Raw genomic sequence first — 20,719 nt, 5'->3', positions numbered from 1 at the left:
AAACACTACTTAAAGAAATTTAAAAAGGCATAAGTAAATGGAAACAGGTCTCAGGTTCGTGGGTCGGAAGACTTAATACTGTTAAAACATCAACGCCACCCGAAGCGAGCTGCAGACTCCGTGCAGATGCAACCTTACCACAATCCCAGTGACTGTTTTCCCAGAAATAGAAAATCCCATCCTGAAATTCACATGGAATCTTAAGGGACCCTAAATAGCCAAAACACTCTTGAGAAAGAAGAACAAAGCCGGAGAACTCACACGTCCTGGTTTAAAAACTTATTACAAAGCTACAGTAATCAAAACAGTGTGTATTGGCATTAAGACAGTCATACAACCTGATAAAATAGAGCACCTAGAAACAAACAAACCTTTGTATGTAAATATTTCTTTTTTTGACAAGGGTGCCAAGGCCATTTCAATGGGAAAATGACCGTTTTTGTTTTTTTGTGTTTTTTTTTTTTGATAAATGGAAAACTGGATATCCACAGGCAAACAAATAAAATTGAACTCTTACCTAACACCATATGCAAAAAGTCACTCAAAATGAGCCAAGGACTTAAATGGAATACCTAAAACAATAAACCTCTTAGAAGAAAACGTAGGACAAAAACTTCACTATGTTGGAATTTAACAATGATTTCTTGAGTAGAACACTAAAGGCACAGGCAACTAAAGAAAAAATAGACGATTTGGATTTCATAAAAATTTTAAAATTTTGTGCATCAGCCCTGGCTGGTGTGGCTCAGTGGATGGGGTAACAGCCTGTGAACTGTAAGCTCGCCAGTTTGATTCCCGGTCAGGGCACATGCCTGGGTTGCAGGCTAGGTCCCCAGTTGGGGGCATGTGAGAGGCAACCAATAGATGTTTCTTTCACACATCGTTATTTCCCTCTGTCTCTTTCTCCCTCTCTCTAAAAAATAAATAAAAATTTAAAAGTAAAATAAAATGAAATAAAATAAAATAAAAATTTTGTGCATCAGAGGCCACTATCAACAGAGTAAAAAGGCAACCCACAGAATGGGAGAAAATATTTTGCAAAATGTATATCCGAGAAGGGATTAATATCTGGAACAGACAGAGAACTCCTAAAACTCAACAACAACATAAAACCGATCAAGCAGATTAAAAAATGGGCGAAGGATTTGAACAGACATCTCTCCAAAGGAAACACACAAATGGTCAATAAGCACATGAAAAGATGTTCAGCATCACCAATCTCTAGGGAAAGGCAAACCAAAACTACAGTGAGAGGCCACCTCACACCCGCTGGGATGGTTACTATTACTAAAAACAGAAAGTAGTAAGTGTTGACGAGGATGTGGAGAACTTGGGGCATTTCTGTTGCAGGAATGTAAAACAGGGCAGCTGCTGTGGAAAGCAGTATGGAGGTGTCTCCAAAAATTAAAAATGGGACTGCCATAAGACCCTGGGTTCTAGGTACATACACAAAAGACTTAAAAGCAGGGTCTTGAAGAAACAGCTGTTCACCCATGTTCACAGCAGCGTTACTCATAACAGTTAAAACATGGGAGCGAACCAAGCGTCTGCCCATCAATGGCTAAACAGGTGAACTGTGGTCTCTCCACACGATGGAGCATCAGCTTTAAAAAGGAAGAGAATTCTGACCACGCCACCACAGGGATGAACCCTGAGTACCGGCTGAGTGAAATAAGCCAGTCGCAAAATGACTCCACTTACACGAGGCAGTTAGAGTCGTCAAAACCAGAGAGACGCAGAGCAAGGTGGCGGTCACCAGGGGCGAGGGGAAGGGGGGAGGGGGATTGCTGTTGGACGGGGACAGAGTTTCAGTCTTACAAGAAGAAAAGAGCTCTCTGGAGGTGGGTGGTGGTGATCGGCCGCAGGCTGCACAGCGGTGCAAGAGTGCATTTAAAACCACCGAATTGTGCACTCAAAAATGGGTAAGGTGGCAAATTTTCTGTTGTGTGTATGTGGCTGCAGTAAAAAGAATGAAACGTTCTGAGAACGGGCTGTGGCCCAAGAATCGGTGAGGTGGTCCGCATTTGGTCGGGGGCCCCTCTGTGCTCCAGCAGAAAACCGCTGGAGGCTCCCTGGGGGTGGCCAGCAGCGCACGGCCTGTCAGGACCCAGCTGTCCGAACAGCGAGGGACCTCAGTCAGTGGGGCTGCAGCCTGAGGCCCCGAGGCCTGGGGACAGGAAAGTGGGAACAGGCTTCCCCAGGTGAGGCCAGATGGAGGATTCTGGCAGAGCGAAGGAACCGGCAATTTAAGCTCTCCCAGGAGGCTGCAGGCTAGACCCCTGGGGCAGACCACAGCCTTGAGGGGCAGAGAAGGGGAGGAGGTGGGAGCCATGGTGAGGGGCAGCGGACAAGCGCAAAAGGATCGAGGGATGAAGAGGAGGGTTTATGGGACATGGCTGTGACGGGTCCCCACCAGCCTCCTCCAGGTCTGACGTGGGAACTTGCTCACCACCCGCTTCCTGCTCCCCAACCCAGGGCCTCACCGTGGCTGAGCCAAGGCTCAGGTTCACTGTCTTCGCCAGTTTCCAACGGACTGAGAAACCCTGCGTGAGAGAGGGGAGGCCATCACACACCGCCAGGACGCGCCGGGACCAGCTCCGGTCTTCGGGGCTCAGGGCTCACCCCAAAGCATGGGTCCCCCAGCAAGGGAGAAGTAAAGTTTACCCTCAGCAGCCTGTGGGGGGTGCAGCTGGAGGTGGGCCGAGAAAGCAGCCAGGTACACAAATGCATGCATGTGTGTGCACATGCATGTACACACACATGTAGATTTGCACACAAACAGGCATGTGTGTGTGCCGCATGTTTATGCATGTGTGCGTGCATGCTCGTGTGTTTGTGCAAGGGCGAGCCCCTTGCATTTCCTGCATGCTGCCTTGGGGTGCAGTCATGGAGTGAGTTCTCACCGTGTCCCCACGGTGCTGTGTGAACAGAAGGGGCCCAAGAAACACCCACTGCCCTGAGCAGATTCAATCTGCCTGCCCGTCAGTACAGGTGCGAGGTTTCTCCCCGGGGCTGCTTCTGACCACGTTGCAAGAAGAAACCTCTTGGGTATTATGGGCTGTTTGGAATTTCCTGGCTGGAAGGAGTCACCCACCACCCACCCTTTCTCTTCTTGCCTCCTGCCTCCCCAGGCAACTGGGGTGGTGCAGGTGGAGGGAGTTGCCCTGGTCTCCCGCCGATGTGGCAGCTTCAGGAAATTCGCTCTGGGAGGTGTCCAGAAACAGGGCATTTTGATTCTGGCTGAGCCATGCTTTCTCAGTGTGACTCAGGTGGGCTCCCGCTTTCCCGGGGCCCGTCCGCACCTCTCACGCACGCCCTTACCGCCTCCTTCGTGGCCCCAAGTGCTCAGCAGCAGCACCTCCAGGTCCAGGGGCACCTCCAGCTCCATGCACACACAGTGGATGAATGCCTGCCAGGTGGCCGGACCTTGGGCGTGCAGCTCCCTGAGTTGTAGGAGGACCCTCTTTCTGAGGTCTAGGGCCTCATTCCTGGAGCCCAGGTCCGTGTTGGGGAGGAAGAACTTCACCTTGGCACTCAGCCATTCGGGGTCATTGCTGAGCAGCCTCACGAGACAAACCCACTGGTCCCCGGTGTCCAGATGGAAGCTAATGGGATCCATGAGGAGCTGACCCTGCAGGGACAGGGTGGGCAGGTGAGTTGGAGGGAACAGGAGAGCTGGGGGCAGGTGAGTTGGGGGCAGGTGAACTGGGGGACAGGTGAGCAGTGGGATAACTAAGCTGGGGGGAAGCCAAAGGTCACAGTCCAGAACTCCGCCCACACACATCGGAGGGGCAGAGACTAGGCAGACAAGCAGCCTCTCTGTGGAGCCCCAAAGCCTTTGCCCCGGGATCAGTCCCAGAGATCAACCTCCTTCCTCAGCATCCGTCCCCTTCTCCCAGCTGCGCCTGTGTGAAATGGTCTAGTTCGTTCCCCGTGGACGGTGCCCGAGAATGCTTTACTCATTATGTTTCCGTGGACCCTCTTGTGATGCTCTCTGTCTGAGCTGATCTATCTGTCCCCTAACTTCGCTCTCCCTTTCTTCCTTAGTACTGGAGCCCCTGAATATTCCTTGCCAAGCTGGAATAGACTATTTCCCAGTCTCCCTTGCAGTGAGATGTCATTAAGTTTTGGCCAATGGGATGTCGGTGGAAGTGTTGTATATCCTTTTTTACTTCTTCCTGTCGGCTGGAATGTTGATGTGACGGCTGAACCTCGGGCAGCCATACTGGATCACGAGGTGGAGGCCAGGGCTTAGGGAGGTGGACGGTAACGCTTTCCACCTGCCCTGGACTCTCTGACATGGAACTTGTATGCCATGACATGGAAATACATTTCTATTTTCTGTTTAAAGCACTGCTATTTATGGCTTTCTGCTACTCACAGTGAAATCTGATCCTAGCCAATGCAAACCCTCTTCTCTCTCTGCAAATTTAGGCAAATTCTCCCCTTCTAAACTGTAACTCTCAAACAGCCTGCTGGCAGGAGTTCCAAAACAAGGCGCGGACACGCACACAGCAGGAGCCTAGAAGTGTGCAGTCCCCTGGACTCAACGACTCCACTCCCGGCACTCCAGCCTTAGGACACAATCACGGAGGGACATCAAATGCTCACCTCAGTGCTGCGTACCGCGAGAGTATTTATACCACTTAAACACTGGAAACCGCCCGAATGTCCAGGAAGTGGGGATTAGTTGACTAACTGGTTGGTTGTCATATAAAGAAATATGCTAAAAATTTCCCAAATGTACCTTCTGGTACTATTCCCTTAATAACTGCAGCAAACACTCAGCAAGCACTGCCTATGTGTTGGGCACTGTTCTAAGTGCTTTAGGTGCCTCGCTGAATCCTCACTCCAGGGACCGCCACTTACTGCTAACTCTGAAAAGGCTGAGAGGCCCACCAAGAGCCAACCTTATTGACCCCCGGAGGCGGGGGCACGGACAATGTGTCTTGGGGTTCAGACCCGAGCTGTTCCCTTGACCCTAGCAGAGGCCTGCTGGGCATGTGTCCCCCCCCAACCAACCCCCCTCTGGCCATCCGTCCCCAACCAGACTAATAAAAATAATTCCTCGCTCGGGCATAGCACTTTAGAATTGGTGAAGCCCGCTCACATCCGTGGGGCAGGCGGGGATCACCCCTCCTCACTGAGCGTGTGGAAACACACAAGGCCACTGAAGAGTAAAGGACGTGCCCAAGGTCCCACTGCGTGTCCATGGCAGAGCCAGGCTCAGAACTGAGACTTCTCAGCCTGAGGCAGCAAAGTCCCAAGGCCCTGGAGCCCTCGGTGGTAGCAGACCAGGGCGGAGTCCCTGACCTTGGTGTGATCCGGGCAATGGGAGGTGGCCATGGCCTGGGGCTTCCTTCCCGGGCTATCGTGGCCAAAGTCCCTGCTGCCCATGAAGAAACCACTCAGGACGGCAAGTGCCAGGCGGAATAAGGAGTGCCTTGGAGGATATAATTTCTGAGGTTCTTTATCCTAAAGTTGCCCCTCCTGCCAGCCTAACACAATGCCTTTCTTTCCCCCGCTGGGGCTCGAGCCCCTTGCAGTGAACACAGTGAACCCTTAAAGGGCAAGCTACCTGGGAGAAAAAGTGTGCTGGTCATTGAGGCTCCTGTGGGAAGCAGCCTTGGAGGTGCGGCTACAGTAGACAGATCTGAGGCCCCGGACCTAGGAGGCAGGAATCTGCCCCCGCCCTGTAACTAACTCTCATTCTCTTCCTCCTCTCCGGGCCCTTGGTAGGACTGCATCTCCCTGCCCCCTTGACATTGGAAACGTCAATGGAACGTGCTTTGGCTAAGACACTTGGGGACTCAGTTACACCATCTATAAAATGGGTAGATGGGATGCCATCTCAGCCCCTTGCGGACCTTCCGTGTCAACGACTTCCCCCCTCAGGCTGAACGGCAGCCAAGGGCAGGTTTGTCGTGCTGGGGACAGCCCACTGGGGTTACATCCGCACAGGGGGTGGGCGGGGAGTGATGGGAGAAACAGGAGAGGCAAAGGGGAAAGGTCACCTACTTGGCTTCCCAGTTCATCATAGATGTTCTAGGGTGTCCACGGAGTGGGTCTCATGGGCGGCTGGGCCAGTCCTGTTTCTGCACATTGAGCTGAATTTGCACATTGTTCCCGTAGGGCAGGCCCCTGAGGAGAGAGGAGACAGGGTGTTCTGTCCTGTGTTCCAGAGTCCCAGAGGAATGCTGTAGGGAGGCACCAGCCCCTCCCCGCCTGGGCAGACCCCTCGCCGGACACGCGACCCCAGAATGGCGCCCTCGCCTTCACGCACAGACCCGTTCTTCCCGACCGCAGCTCCTCTCGTCCCTGGACGGGGCACTGCCCGCCCTCCCTGGGGTCCCCGCCTGCCCGCCACGCCTGGCCCAGGGGAGGTCCCTTTTCCTCCTCCTTTTCTTCCTCCAACTCGGACACGCACCTTCCAGGGACTTGTGGTGTCCCCGTGTGCCCTTTGAACACGGCCGACTCGCTACGGCTCCTTTGCTGGGAGGAAGTGGCGTAACCCTCACCTCAGCTGCCAGCCGCCTTTCCCAATAAAACTGGAAAGCTTAGGGTTTGTGAGTCTCTGTCTAATTACATTAGGAAGTAGTTTTTAAACAACGGAGACTCAACGTTGTTTGGAAAGGGAAAACCCAGAGGCACTGACCGCTGCCGGCCTGCCTGCCCGGAGCACAGTGATCGGTGCTGCGGCACACGCACGTGCGGAGCACAACCTTAGGGACGGCCGCCTGACTCCTCGGAGTGCACGAGAAGAAGGGTGGCCTGACAATACGCAGAAGGAAAAGAAAGGCCGAAGACCAGGACGTGCGCCGGCTGTGTACCCGTGACGTACGGGGAAGGTAACCACAAAATTCCAGCACTTTAGATAAATCCACCTCAACTGGGCAGATTTGAACACAGCAGAGACCAGTACTGCAGTTAGAGATAAAAAGAAAAATAGGTTCTGTTGGACAGGCACCGAGGGCACCGATGACCTTTCTTTCAAAGCAGTTGTCCAACTCTAACAGAAGAAGAGAGGAGAGGCATGAGCCCATCAAGATAAAGCCTCACTTTCTGGCCATGGCCGCCCCACCGTGGGAGATCTGCTGGCCCCGCCCCCCTCAGGGCTCCTGGCGGCCCCGCCCCCGGACCCTTGAGGTCTGGGCCAAATCCAGGACTGACTGAGTTGGGTGGCTCTAGGACCGGGGCCATTTTTCCATAGCGCGCCTGACAGGACAGGTGCAGAGCCCTCCCTTCACATGGACACACCTGGGCCTGTTAGGGCCCGATAACCCCTGCTGACGGCTCTGAGGCCCCGCCCCACCCCAAAGGTGCACAAGCACCTGGCAGGTGGCAGCTAGACTTGGTGTGACCTGGGACGTTGCTGAGTGGTCCTACCTCATGCCACTGTTTCAGTGACTGAGCCCCACAGGCCTCGGGCAGTGGGGGCAGGTGGGGGCAGGTGGAGACGGGTGGAGATGGGTGGAGGCGGACTGCAGGTTTCCCAGGGACTTTTGCTGACCCCGCCCCTGGTGCTGGTAAAAGCCAGCATGGGCACGAAGTTTGATCCTTCCCGCGCACACCCAGGCCCAGCAGACGCAGCCACACACCGTGGGTTGCTCTGCAGCTCCACACAGTCGCCCCGGGCCACTCCCAGGCAGCGTCTGACACGGGGCTGCACCAGAGTCCCACCTGAGAGGCCCCAGGACCGACGCAGCCAGTGGCCAGCGTCAGGCCACACCCGAGCAGGCCGTAGTCAGCCTCGCCAGCGGCACGTAAAGGGGGTAACCCCGCAGGCGCCGGACCTGCTGAGGCTAATTGCGCTCTTCGTGGTCCTTCCCAGAGTTCCTCAGGGCGTCCTTCCACCTTAGGCTGGGATGCAAAACTCAGTGTCATCAGCATCACGAGGACCTCCGTTTCCGTAGCTCCACACCACGGAATATTACTCAGCGACAGGTGTGAACCACGAAAACACTGTGCTCAGTGGAAAAAGTTTCAGTGTATTCTCGTAAGTCAATCCAAATGTTAAAGACTGAGGCCCGTGTTTACGTGTGCATGCGTGTGTCCGTGTGAGTGTGCCCTTGCATACACAAAGACCGACTCCAGGGCTACTTGAGAAATTGGTGACAGGATTGTCTGGGGAGGGGACCTGGGGACACAGGCAAAGGACAGACCTTTACACTGCCCTTTTGGACCACCGTGTACCATTCAAACTTCTTCACGGGGGTGTTTGGATTAAAAACACACACACACACACATAAGAACATTTACATTAATACACAGAACAGACATGCCCCCAACATGCCCTTACGAGGCGCGCATGACGGTGAGTCAGCACCAGAAAGCACCAGCGAGGCCTCGCGGAGAGGGAAGTCCCGTGGGCAGCGTGACCGGCGGCGCGAGCGCGGACTCGGGAAGGCAAGGAGGGAGGCGAGTGTGACAGGCAGAGGCTGACGCTTCCAGCTCACAGTTCATGCATCTGGAGGCCATATTTTATTCTACGATTCAGATGAATGTTTTTATGCGTGTTGTGGGGACAAAACTCCATTTTCACTGGCACTGAGGTTGAAACAGTTGAACAGAGAATGCAGTGAATATTTGCTGAAGGGCAGGCACGAGCCTTTGGACTTTATCTATTTTCATTCTCACAACGGCTCCTCTTGGATGCCTGGTGTGCGTTTAAAATTTCCAAGTCCCTCCCTGGCTGGGGTGGCTCAGTGGACTGAGTGCCAGCTTGCGAGACAAAGGGTCGCTGGTTCGATTCCCAGTCAGAGCACATGCCTGGGTTGCGGGCGGGGTCCCCCCAACCCCATTGGGGGTGTGCATGAAAGGCAACCACACATTGATGTTTCTCCCCCTCTCTCCCCCTCCTTCTCCTCTCTAAAAGTAAATAATTAAAACATTTAAAAAATAGAATTTCCAAGACCAGCCCTGGCTGGGCCTGAGTGTCCGGTCTCCCCTCTGAAGTGCCAGCTCCTGGCCCACCTTCCTCATTTCGGCGCAGGGGGCCGCGTGCTTCCCGGGGCTCAGGCCAAAAGTGGCCTGGTTTTTCCCGGGGCGTCACAGAACCTCACTTCCTCCACCGCTGCCGCCTAGACCGGCACCGGCATCTCTCACCCAGATTCCTGCACCGGGAGAACTGGTCTCCCTTCCTCTGCCCTGGCCCCACATCCTCCGGGGGGACCGGGGGGGGGGTCAGATCATCAAGTTCAAGCGTGGACCACGCCACATACCTTTGTCTCTCGGAAGCTCCTCGTCTCACCTTGCGTGAGAGCCAAAGATCTTCTCCACGCTAGCAAGATGTTTGAACAGTTTTTGAAAAAAAGTCAAACTTGGTAACTTTCAAATTTCTCTCATTGTGGAGGTTGTTTTCCATTTATTTTTAACTTGGCCAATTGATATTTTTTCTCTAAGAAAATTGCTCATTTTGTCAAGAATGTTCTTAGCACACAGTCCCTGGCCTTCCATCCGAAGTGTTCCCTCTACCAATTGCCACCACCTGTGTGTCCACGGGTGACTCAGAGGGAGGCGGTGCACCGCCTAGGGCCACACGCTCGGCGCCCAAAGGGAGCCCAGGTGGGCGGATTCACAGTCCAGTGGTCTCGCCCCTCCAGGTCCAGCCTGCGAGGGGGAGAAGGGCGGAGCGAGTCTGCCGGCCCTGTCTGGGCGGCGGTCTCACTGAGGGTCTGCATGGAAGCTCCCTCCCACCCTGTGCTCTCAGGGACTCCTTCCTGCTCCCTGGAGGTGCTTACTGGCTGCAGGTCAGAGGGGCGTGGAGAACGCAGGCCATTCCCTCACTGCAGCCCCAGGCCTTTGCCCTGGCTGTTCCCTTTGCCTCCGTCTCCAGCCCACATGCCTACACACATGCACCCCTGCTCACATGTGTGCATGCATGCAGGTAGGAAAGCGCGTGCACACACATGCACACACACTCCTGGCGCTGTTGTCTCTATGACTCTGCTCTGGTCTCACCTCATTTCTCTCTATGCATCCTCTCTGCTCCCCGTCACCTCCAAGGGAAAGTCACGCCGTGTTCCTAGGACTTCCACAAAGCAGGTGTCCGAGAAAGGTTCAAAGGATGCATGCAGAAATGGTCCTTGCCGCCTGGCTCCTGGACTCCGCTGGTCCTTACACCCCCCGTGGCCATGGCCGTGGCTGTGGCCATGGCTGTGACTGCACTCCCAGACCCACCCCTGGTCCTCCGGTCCTTTCACAACACCCTGCCTTGCTCAAGGACCTTTCTCTGCCTCAAATGCCCTTCCCTTTCTGTCCCACCTTGCGAACGCCTCCTCCCTTCTCAGGGAAGTCTTCCAGGCTGCCGTCCCAACCCAGCCAGGCCCGCGGTGGGGCGTTACTCCGTAGTGCTCTCTCCTGTCTCTTCCCCAGTGCGGAGAGGTCTTGCCACTCTGTATTGTCACTTCCTCTGGGCAGACCACCACCCCTCAGCAGGCTGGGGACACCGGGAGGATGGAGGCAGCGTCTGACTCTGGATGAGAGCGGACGCCCCGGCCCCAGGTGCTGGGTCTGCATCTGTCATAGTTACCAGCTGTGGAACCCCCACCAGGCTATTTTATCCCTTGGTGCCTCAGCATCCTCATCTATAGACTGGGGGTGTCCTAGGTCAGGCTCCTGGGAGCAGAGCCCAGGACGGGTGTGTCTATAGGAGTTACCCATTGAGGGGTGAGGGAGGCAGGATAGGGCGGAAGAAGCAGCTAAGCAAGGATGTGGCTTCAGGAACAGTCTGGGTTCAGCCTGACCCATGGGGAGCTCTGGAGTGTGAACCAAAGGGCTTTCTACCCAAGGACCCTCCAGGGTTTCCAGATGTACCTTCCTCAGGGTCCAGGGGTCCCTAGAGCCAGTCCTGGCCTGGCTAGGACAGCAGGTGGCCAGGTAGCGGCCTCGTCTATCTCGCTTAAGAGTTTGTCCTGCCCAGCAGCAAGAGGACTGGGGGGTTATGTCTCACACCTGCCAGTCACTGGCTATGGGTATCGCCCAGTAGATGCAGGAGGGAGGGGTGTCAGAGGCAGCTACTGTCAGCCCAGGGTAATCCTTTGGGGAAGGTGCAGCCATTACTGTCTCCACCTATGGCGGACCGTGGATGTAGCAGGCGCAAGAGGGAGTGCCCACAGTGTCTGCTCTGGGGGTGATAGTAACCTCTAGGCGGTAAGGATGTTGGCGGATGGGAGATGAGATTCTGGGATGCCCTCAGATATGTGAAAAGCAAAAGCCCTGCTGGGGCCGGCACTCGAGGAAAGCTCAGGACCCATTAGCTGTCATCACCGGTGGCGTTTTTGTTTCCAAAGGAGGCCCGGCCCCTGGCTCGGGGCACACAGAAGGGAGGGAAGGATGGGGATGGAGGAGACAATATGACTCGAGTCACAGACTTCTGGCCACTGTCCCTTTGGCTCTTTCCTCTTCCTGACTCTCCAGGCTTGGATTAAGGGGGAGCCCCCAGGAGGCTTTGCGGTAAGGAGAGACAGGTGTGAACAGGTCCCCAGGCTTGTTGGGACCTGTTTCCTCATTTCTCCAAGGGGGACACCACCGGCCTTACCTGTTCTGGGTAAGGGCCAGGGGATGTCAGGCTGAGGAGAGAGCCTGTGGGAGGCCGGAAGCCCTGTCCCCATGGCAGACCCCGAGTTTTTCCATGGGCTCCCAGGCCAGGGCGACAGAAGCCACCGAGGACAGGCATTGGGCAAGAGGGACAGACAAGGGCCACTGAGGACAGGCATTGGGCAAGAGGGACAGACAAGGGCCACCGAGGACAGGCACTGGGCAAGAGGGACAGAAATAAGGAGGCACTAACCCCACGGCCGGAAAGGATGTGGTTGCTGGTAGGGATGATAAGAAAGGCACTCCACAGCCACAACACACACTTGAACAGAAATATCTCTAAAGGCAGAGAAAGTGCCATCGAAGTTGTTGTTTTCTCAGGGCCAAGGCGGCAGGCCAGGCCTGAAAACTCAGGGCGGACCAGCGCCTGCTAAGCCCTCAGGTCCTGGCAGAATCCTCCACGCAGAGCCCCGCTGGGGCTGGCCACAGAGAGGCCACAGTCTCCACCTTCCCCGGGGGTCACTGGTCACAGTCTGAGTCTTTGCAGGGCTCCTGAGTCTAGAGGCAAAGGGGGACAGAGCTGGGAGGGTCCTGCCTGTGGGGCCCATGCCAGGTCCATTTGACAGGTGGGGAGACTGAGGCCGTGTGAGGGGAAGGCCGCTCTGGCATTCTCGGCGAATGAGAAGCAAAGGCAGGGCCAGCCCACCCAGCGGGCTCTCCCTGGGAGGTCACTGCAGCGCACCTCAGAAACCGCCTCCTTTCGTGGGGCCCCACGGGTGCCCCTTCAGGGAGACGTTAGTGGCTATCTCCCCCCGCACCCACAAAAGCTGACGGAGCAGGCAAGAGGGGTCCTGGACACCACACATGTCCACGGGGAACCATGACGTAAGGGGTGACTGTCGCTCACAATGGCAGGGTGCTGCAGGACTTGAAATGCATGGTCACAGTGCTTTACTGACGCAGACACTGAGGCACCCAGCATTCAGGGGACCCGCCGACGTCACCAGCCTGAGAGTCGTAGGGCTGGGAGCTGAACAAACGTCTCCTCACCTCGAAGCCATCTAGGGGCGGAAGGTGCTCCGGAGAGCGAGCTCTGGGCCTCAGGCCTGGGCCTGGGTGGCCCGTGTTCTGAATCCACCAAGGCCTCTCTCTCTTTGTCCCTGGAAACTGGGAATCCTGGTCCCAGCCCTAATCACGAAATCTCCTCCTTTCCTACAACCACCTCCCCGCTGGAAGGACCTGTACTTCCCACCCAAGGACCCTCTAGGGTTTCCAGATGCACCCTCCTCTGGGGCGAGGGCCCTGGAGCCAGCCCTGGCCTGGCTGCCTAGGGCAGCAGGTGGACAGCTAGTGGCCTTGCCTGTCCCACACGGCCCTGCCAGTCTGGGCCCAGCACCCACAGGAAGAGACTGGCGAGGCCTCTGTGATAAGGCTCCCACCCAGCGCAGTCCTGGGCCTCCAGGGGCTGCTGCCCGGGGGATCTGCACTTTGGAACCATGCTGGGAACAACGGGGGCATCTTTAAAATATTCCGAGGAGCCACCTCTGGCCCAATCACCGCGCAGCCCCTGAGTACGGAACACAGGCATCAGTACTTCTGGAAGCTCCCCAGGCCACTGTGAGGCCAGGACACCTGCCTCTGCACTCCTGGCGGGGAGAGGCTGGCTCCGTGGGCACTTGCACACCGGGACCTCTGACTCCCCAGCGAACAGGAGCCAAGCGATTCTTTTCCTCTGAGAGGCCATGGATGGGAAGGCCACCGGGAAGGCTGTGTTTAGACGACACCTTGAGGGTATTTCCCCGTGACTAACGCTCGTTGGCCCCCCTCGCTGAGTTTCAAGGCCTCCTCCACCTCTGGCCTCTGCCCCGGCACCTGTGTCCCGTCTCTGTGGGTCTGCCAGCTCTTCAAACGGCGGTCCAGGCTCGGCACGCCCACAGAAAACTGAAAACGAAACTAAGGGCCAGAAAACCCCTCTTTCTCACCCACGTAGCTGAGGAAACCCGGGGGATTCTTGTGCTGGTTCTGAAGTTCAGGGGGACACGTGGTGGGCAGGTAGTGGAAGGTGGCTCCGGACGCACAGGAGGGAAGTTGGATCCTGAAATTCAGGCTCACGGCCTGGCACTGGGTAGGCCTGCTTTGAAGGGCCAATTGGCAGTGAATCGCATATGCACAGCGCACCTCCTCTTTGACTCCACAAAGTGCTCGACAGAAAGCCACACGGAGAGCCGCACAGAGCACCAGATAAGGACATCCCGTCGCCGTGTCTGGCCAATCCATATCCCCACAAAGTTTGGTGCAGCCACACCGGCGGGTTATGGGCACGAGGCCATTGATTGTGTTGGGACACCTGGCCCTTCAGGATGTGTTATCGAGTAAACAAGACGCGTTGCGTAACGACTCACAGAATATATCACTGATCTTAAAAACAAGTGTAAACAAAACACCACTCCCTGTTTCTTCTCACGGGCCTACCCTACACTGTCTTTAATGGCAGAGGGGTTAAGGGCGTGAAGTGCAGTGCTAGGCTGTCTGGGTTTGGGGCTAACCTCTGCCCGTTCGCAGGCTGCGTGGCATCAGGCGAGTCACGCAGCCTGTCGGGGCCTCAACAGTCTCGTCTGTAAAATGGGGTCATAACAGCCTCCACCTCGCAAAGGCCGTCCCGGGGCTAACATATAAAGTGCATATGTATAAAGTTACTACGTGTAAAGTGCGCACGCAGGGCCGGGCAGTGAGTAGGCCCGATGTAAGTATCGTTTTTATTACACGAAGGCCCCACGTTCCGGAAGGCAACGCACCGAACTGGTTACTCAGACTGGGAAAGGAACCTGAGGCGGGGAGCAGTGAGGGAGAATCTGAAAACCTTACGTACACAGTGGTTCGCTTTTTGCAAGGGGATTTACCATCTTTTGCTGTGTGTAATGTATACTTTTTTGCCCAAATTTTGGAGGGAAAAATAAGGAGGCACATTGTACATAGGTAGTACTAATTCCGTATCTATATAAATGTTTTATCTATGCTTATGCGTTTAAAGTGTAACTCTAGAAAGCAATAACAATATCCACCTACAAAATAATACTCTGGAAATGATCATCCGTTTTGTTTCTAAATATAAAGAGATAAATATTTGAATTAAAAAATTAAAATGAAAGACTTTTTTTTCCTGAAAGTTTAGGCCAAAAACGTGGGTGCGCATTATATACAGAGTATGTTACACACAGCAAAATACAGTAGTCCTATATGACTCGGGTGGTTTCAAATGGATACTTTTTTTAAGTGAAAGAAGACAGAAGATCGATGACCAGAAGGCTAGGCTCTCCGAAGTTTAAAAGAGGAGTTTGCTTCCAGGGCGGGTCACCTGAAGCATTTCTCCCATGGTGACCAACAGTGCCCAGACACATCAAACATGGCCGGGACAAAGACTTGGGGGTGAGGGGGTTCAGGGGGTTGATTGTTAGGTTGGGGCCTGGGCTTTGAACCCCACTGCCCCAAACCGACTTGCTGGGTGACACCAGGTGAGTCCCTGCCCTCTCTGAGCCACCGTTTACTTGTGTGTCAAGCGAGTCTATCTCACGGGGGTCTGTGGAGCTGATAAAAGAGCCCCCAGCATCAGGAGGCTTGGGTTCAAATCCTGATTCAACAGTTAATGCTGTGCAACCTAGGGCAAGTTACTTAACCTCTCTGTACCTCAATCTCCTTGTCTCCCCAAGTGGGGGCGATGATTCTGCATCTACTTCACAGGGTCCGATGAGAACTGGAGACATTAATGCCTATCTCGCGCGTGCACGGCACCATGGGGGACACGGAGCTATTAGCGTGGGCCGGGCATCGTGTCGCAGCGTTCCACCCGCCTTTCCTCAGTGGGCCCTTGAGAACCTTCCAAGGCAGGCATTTCCTCCTTTCCAAGAGGGATCAGCGGACTCCGGGAAGCCGAGAAGCAAAGCATGGGTCTCACGCCGAGGCTGAGCCCAGAGGCCCAGCCCTTTCCACCTGAAGCGCCCACCACCATCAGCAAGCGGTCTTTCCAAAGTAAATGACCGTCTGCATCGATGCTCATTATTTTTCTGCTTATAAAACATACTCTCGGCTCATTGGAAAAGTTTGAAACGTTGCAGAAGTATGCAACATGAAGTTTCCCCACCATCTCACCCTTTAGGGGGAGGAGGATAATTTCCAAGGCTTCTTACCCTTGCCTGAGAACATTTTTGCCTTATCTGAGAATCAGAATATCACTTTCTTAAATTTTTTCTAGAAGCCCTTTCACTTTTAAGGTTGTTTTCTAGAGTAGCACCCCGCCAGGAGTGAAAGGTAACTCCGAAAAGCAACCCGAGGAAAACAAAATGGAGTGGAGCTGTCGAGCTAGAATTGGGTGCTGCCCCCTTCCCGGGCTCTGACTGCAAGCCTGGGGCCCCGCGGTTGAAACGAGAGTGTGAGAGGCGTTGGGGACATCAGCGCTTTCTCCTTGACTAACCAGGAAGGATGAAGCAGAACTGAGAAGAGGCAACGGACTATCTCTATGATTCAGCTTCAGCGAATGCCGTCCGCGAGACTCCCAAGAAACACACGTAATAGCAAGCTATTGCTCTCATCCAGCAAGGCACTGTGATGCGATGTGAGCGCCTCGGAGAACCAGTTCCCAAGGTGTGAATGTTCCCTCCACTTCCCCGTGAGGGGCAGAAGCAGTCGCCAAGGCCAGGGGTTCATAGGAGTGTGGGGTCCGGGGCTGGTACAGGCTCCATCTCTCCGCCAGGAGATGGGTGAGAGGGAATCAGGATGCTTCCTGGCTGCCTGCGGCCTCTGTGCCTGGACAGTCCTTCTAAGAGATGAACTTAACGACATGGTCTCAAACACTGGAGAAGTAAACGTCCAGGAGGGGATAGGGGGAAGATGGAGGAGTGGAAACGACTAGGAATCTGCCTCCCACTTGGACGGGAATGTCACTGGCAGACTCTCTGTCTGGTGTAACTGTTTTGGAGCTGTCTGTTGAAGGCTTGCAGTCTCTGGGAGAAGGCTTAGACTGTGACTCATCCCAGTCACTTCAGTTCGTGGTGGAGTAGCAGTCCCCCAGGCCCCACCCTCCAGCCTCGGGGCGGGCAGCTGGGCAGCACGTGTTCCGCAGCAGCTGGCGCACAGCTTGGCGGGGGGGGGGGGGGGGGGGGGGGGGGGGCACAAAGGACGCTGGCTTCCCGATGTTGGAGTCGTGTGCTCTGAGTGCCGATGGCTGCTCGAGTTCTCAGAGGAGCAGACAGAGAGGCAGGATGTCATTGTTGTCACACCGACCTCCTCTGTTGCAGGCCGCACCCCCTCCAGGTAAAGTGACTTCCAGGAAACTAAAAGGGTCTGTGAGTGTCCCACTTCCTCCTTCCTTCTTCACTTTTTCCCTTCCAGGAGCCAGACAACAAAGACGGGGACACTCAAAAACAACCGCACATGTGGGGGAGATCAGAAAGCGACGGCACCCCCGCCCCCAAACACGGCTCAGGAAAAGCATAGGAAGACATTACCTCTACAACTCAGGCTGATCTGTGGCACAGGTACGATATACAACAATAAAAAAACAAACCGGCCCTGGCTGGCATAGCTCAGTGGATTGAGCACAGGCTGCGAACCAAAGTGTTGCAGGTTTGATTCCCAGCCAGGGTACATGCCTGGGTTGCAGGCTATAGCCCCCAGCAACCGCACATTGATGTTTCTCTCTCTCTCTCTCTATCTCCCTCCCTTTCCTCTCTAAAAATAAATAAATAAAATATTAAAAAAAAATAAAAAAATAAAAAAATAAAAACCCACAACATTTTTTTTTTTTTTACAAAAGCAGCAACGCTGAGGAAGGGAGAGAATCAGATTCCAGAGCTACCATATTATTAAATTCACATGTCCAGGGTCCAACAACAACAACAAAATTACAAGACATACAAAGAAATGGACAAGTGTGGCCCATTCAAAGGGAAAAGAATAACTCAACAGAACCTGTCTCTGAAAAAGACTTAGCAGCCAACATAGTAGATCAAATCTTTAAAATAATTGTCTTAAAAATGCTCAAAAAACTAGAGGAAGATGTGGAGAAAGTCAAGAAAATGATGTGCGAGCAAAATGGACAGATCAGTAAAGAGAGAGAAAACTAAAAAAAAGAAAGAAATAAATTCTGGAGCTGCGAAGTACTATGGTTGAAATGAAAAATTTACCAGAGGGATTCAAACACAGATTTAGGGGGTAGAAGAAAGAATCGGGGACACTTGAGGGAGGACAATGGAAATCACTGAGGCTGGAGAACAGAAAGGAAAAGACTGAAGGAAGGTGAACGGGGCCTACGGAACACAGTTAACGGATCAGCATTTGCCCTGTGGGAGCCGCAGGAGGTTAGAGAGAAAGGGGCAGAGGGAATATTTGAAGGAATAATGACTGAAAACTTCTCCAACTTGTGGAAAGCGATGAATATAAATCTAAGGAGCGCAACAAACCCCAGGTCTGATTAACTCCAGGGACCCACACCGAGCGAGACACACTCTGAACAGACTTTCAAAGGACAAAGACAAAGAGCAGGTCTTGAAAGCGGTGGGAGAGAGCGAAGCATCTCATGATGGGTCCTCAACAAGATTGCCTGCAAATGTCTCAGCAGAGACTTTGGAGGCCAGGAGGCAGGGGGCCAATAAATGCAAAGAGCTAAAAAAAAAAAAGTTGTCAACAAAGGGACATATGTTGGCAAAACTGTCCTTCAAAAGTGAGGGAGGAATCAAGACCCCCCACCCCTGGATAGATAAAAGCCGAGGGAGTCCGGGACCACTACACCTGCCCTGCAAGAAATGCCGGAGGAAGGCAGGCTGAAATGACGGGGCACTAGACCGTACCTTGAAGCCCTACAGAAAAACAAGGATCTCTGTAAAGGCAAGTGCCTAGGCAACTGTAAAAGCTAGTATGATTGTAACAATGGTTTGTAACTGTGCTTTTTGTTGTCTACAGGATTTAAGAGGCCGATACATGTAAAGAAAAACAATTATTAGCATAGAAGCTAGTATTCCTGTAAGTTTGGCTTGTAATTTGAAATCTTGTTTTTACATAAATGAGGAGCAATTATTGCATTTAAAGCAATTGTTAGTTTATGTTTTGAGCACTTGATATATACAGATGTAATTCTGTGACATCAGCCACTGAAAGGAGTGGGCATGGAGATGCAAAGGAGCAGTTTTTGCATGTTATTGAAGTTAAGCTGCTATAAATTCAAATTAGAATGTCATAACTTTAAGATGCTAAGTGTAATCCCCATGGTAACCACAAAGAAAATAGCTATAGAATATGCACAAAAGAAAATTAAAAAGGAAGTTAAACACTTCACTATAAAAAGTTAACTAAGGCCCTGGCTGGTGTAGCTCAGTGGACTGAGCATGGGCTGTGAACCAAAGGGTCGTCAGTTCAATTCCCAGTCAGGGCACATGCCTGGGTTGTGGGCCGGGTCCCTGGTGGGGGCCATGTGAGAGGCAACCACACATTGATGTTTCTCTCTCTCTTTCTCCTTCCCTTCTCCTCTCTCTAAAAACAAATAAATAAAATCTTTTTAAAAAAAAGTTAACGAAGCATAAAAGAAGACAGAAATGCAAAAAATGAGCTATAGGGTATATAGAAAACAAATGGCCAAATGGCAGAAGCCCCTCCTATCAGTAGTTACTTTGAATTTAAACGGATTAAACTTTCAGATTGGCAGAACACATAAAACCACATAACCCAACTCTGTGCTGTCTACCAGAGCCTCACTTGAGATGTAAAGACCAAAACAAGTTGAAAAGAAAAGGGCGGAAAAAGATATTTCGTGCAAATGGCAACCAAAGGAGAGCAGGAGTGGCCACACGACTATCAGACAGAATACCTTCTAAGTAAAAACGAAAGTTTAAAGGAGACACAGGATGTTATGCATTAGTAAAAGGTCCGATACAGCGAGAAGATGTGCCGATTATAAACATTCACACACCTAACGACAGACAAAAATGTGACAAGATTGAAGGGAGAGTTTTACAATAGTAGTTGGAGGCTTCAATACCGACGCACAGTAGTGGACGAACAACAAAACAGGACAGCAAGGGAGTAGAGGACATGACACAGTACACCAGTTAGATCCAGCAGACGTAGAAAGAACATTCCACCCACTGTCAACAGTGGGCACATTCTTCACAAGTGCACACGGGGCATTTTCTAAGTTAGGCCCCAAATGAAGTCTCAATAGGTTGTGAAACAGAGACATCATACAAAGTATCTTCTCTGACTACTAGTGGGATAAAGTTAGAAATCAGTAACATAAAAAAAAATGGAAAAACTCACAAAAGTGTAGAAATTAAAGAACATACTTTTACACAACCAATAATAGATCTAAGACAAAATCACAAGGAGAATTAGAAAGCACTTAGAGAAGAATGAAAACCAAAACACAACACACCGAAACTTAGGGGACACAATGAAAGCAATGCCAAAGGGAACATGGATAGCTATAAATAAATGTTTACATTAAAAGACAAGAGCATTTAGTCCTGGCTGGTGTGGCTCAGTGGATTGAGTGCCAGCCTGTGAACTGAAAAGTTACCGGTTCAATTCCCAGTCAGGGCACATGCCTGGGTTTCAGGCTGGGTCCCCTGTTGGGGGCGTGCAAGAGGCAACTGATCGATGTATCTCTTGCATATTGATGTTTCTCTACCTCTCTTTCTCCCTTCTTCCCCCTCTCTCCAAAAAGTAAATAAATAAAATTTTAAAAAAGACCCAGCAAAACTAATTTGTAAGAAAAACAAAAAGACAAGAAAATTTATAGCTATAAATGCTTACATTAAAAAACAAATCAACCACCTAACTTTACAACTTAAGGAACTAAAAAAAGAAGAACAAACTAAAAAGAAGAACAAACTAAATCCAAAGCTAACAGAAGGAAGGAAATTAAGATTAGAGATAAATGAAATGGAGGATATAAACTTAGAAAAAAAAATTCCATGAAACCCAAAGTTGGTCCTTCAAAACATCGACAAAACTGACAAACCTTTAGCTAGATGAGCTAAGAGAAAAGAGAGAAAACTCAAATTACTAAAATCAGGAACAAAAGTGGGGGCATTACTATCAACTATGGAAATAAAAAGGATTACAAGAAACTGAATAACCTAGATGAAATGGACAAAATCCTAGAAACACAAAATCTACCCACACCATACGACAA

General features: G+C 52.4%; 1 protein-coding gene across 1 annotated transcript in view; it reads right to left on the bottom strand.

Annotated features, from left to right (window-relative positions):
• The window catches only part of NLRC5 (NLR family CARD domain containing 5), a 78,506-nt gene that overhangs the window by 49,884 nt on the left and 7,903 nt on the right, over nucleotides 1-20,719 (bottom strand). Inside the window, 3 exon segments of the mRNA XM_036011873.1 lie at nucleotides 2,484-2,543; nucleotides 3,322-3,631; nucleotides 6,019-6,141. Coding sequence (XP_035867766.1) covers nucleotides 2,484-2,543; nucleotides 3,322-3,619 — 358 coding nt within the window. The 5' untranslated portion in view covers nucleotides 3,620-3,631; nucleotides 6,019-6,141.

This window comes from Phyllostomus discolor, chromosome 12 (assembly GCF_004126475.2).
Source record: "Phyllostomus discolor isolate MPI-MPIP mPhyDis1 chromosome 12, mPhyDis1.pri.v3, whole genome shotgun sequence".
Lineage (NCBI taxonomy): Eukaryota > Metazoa > Chordata > Mammalia > Chiroptera > Phyllostomidae > Phyllostomus > Phyllostomus discolor.
This window is presented reverse-complemented; position numbering and strand designations above follow the sequence as displayed.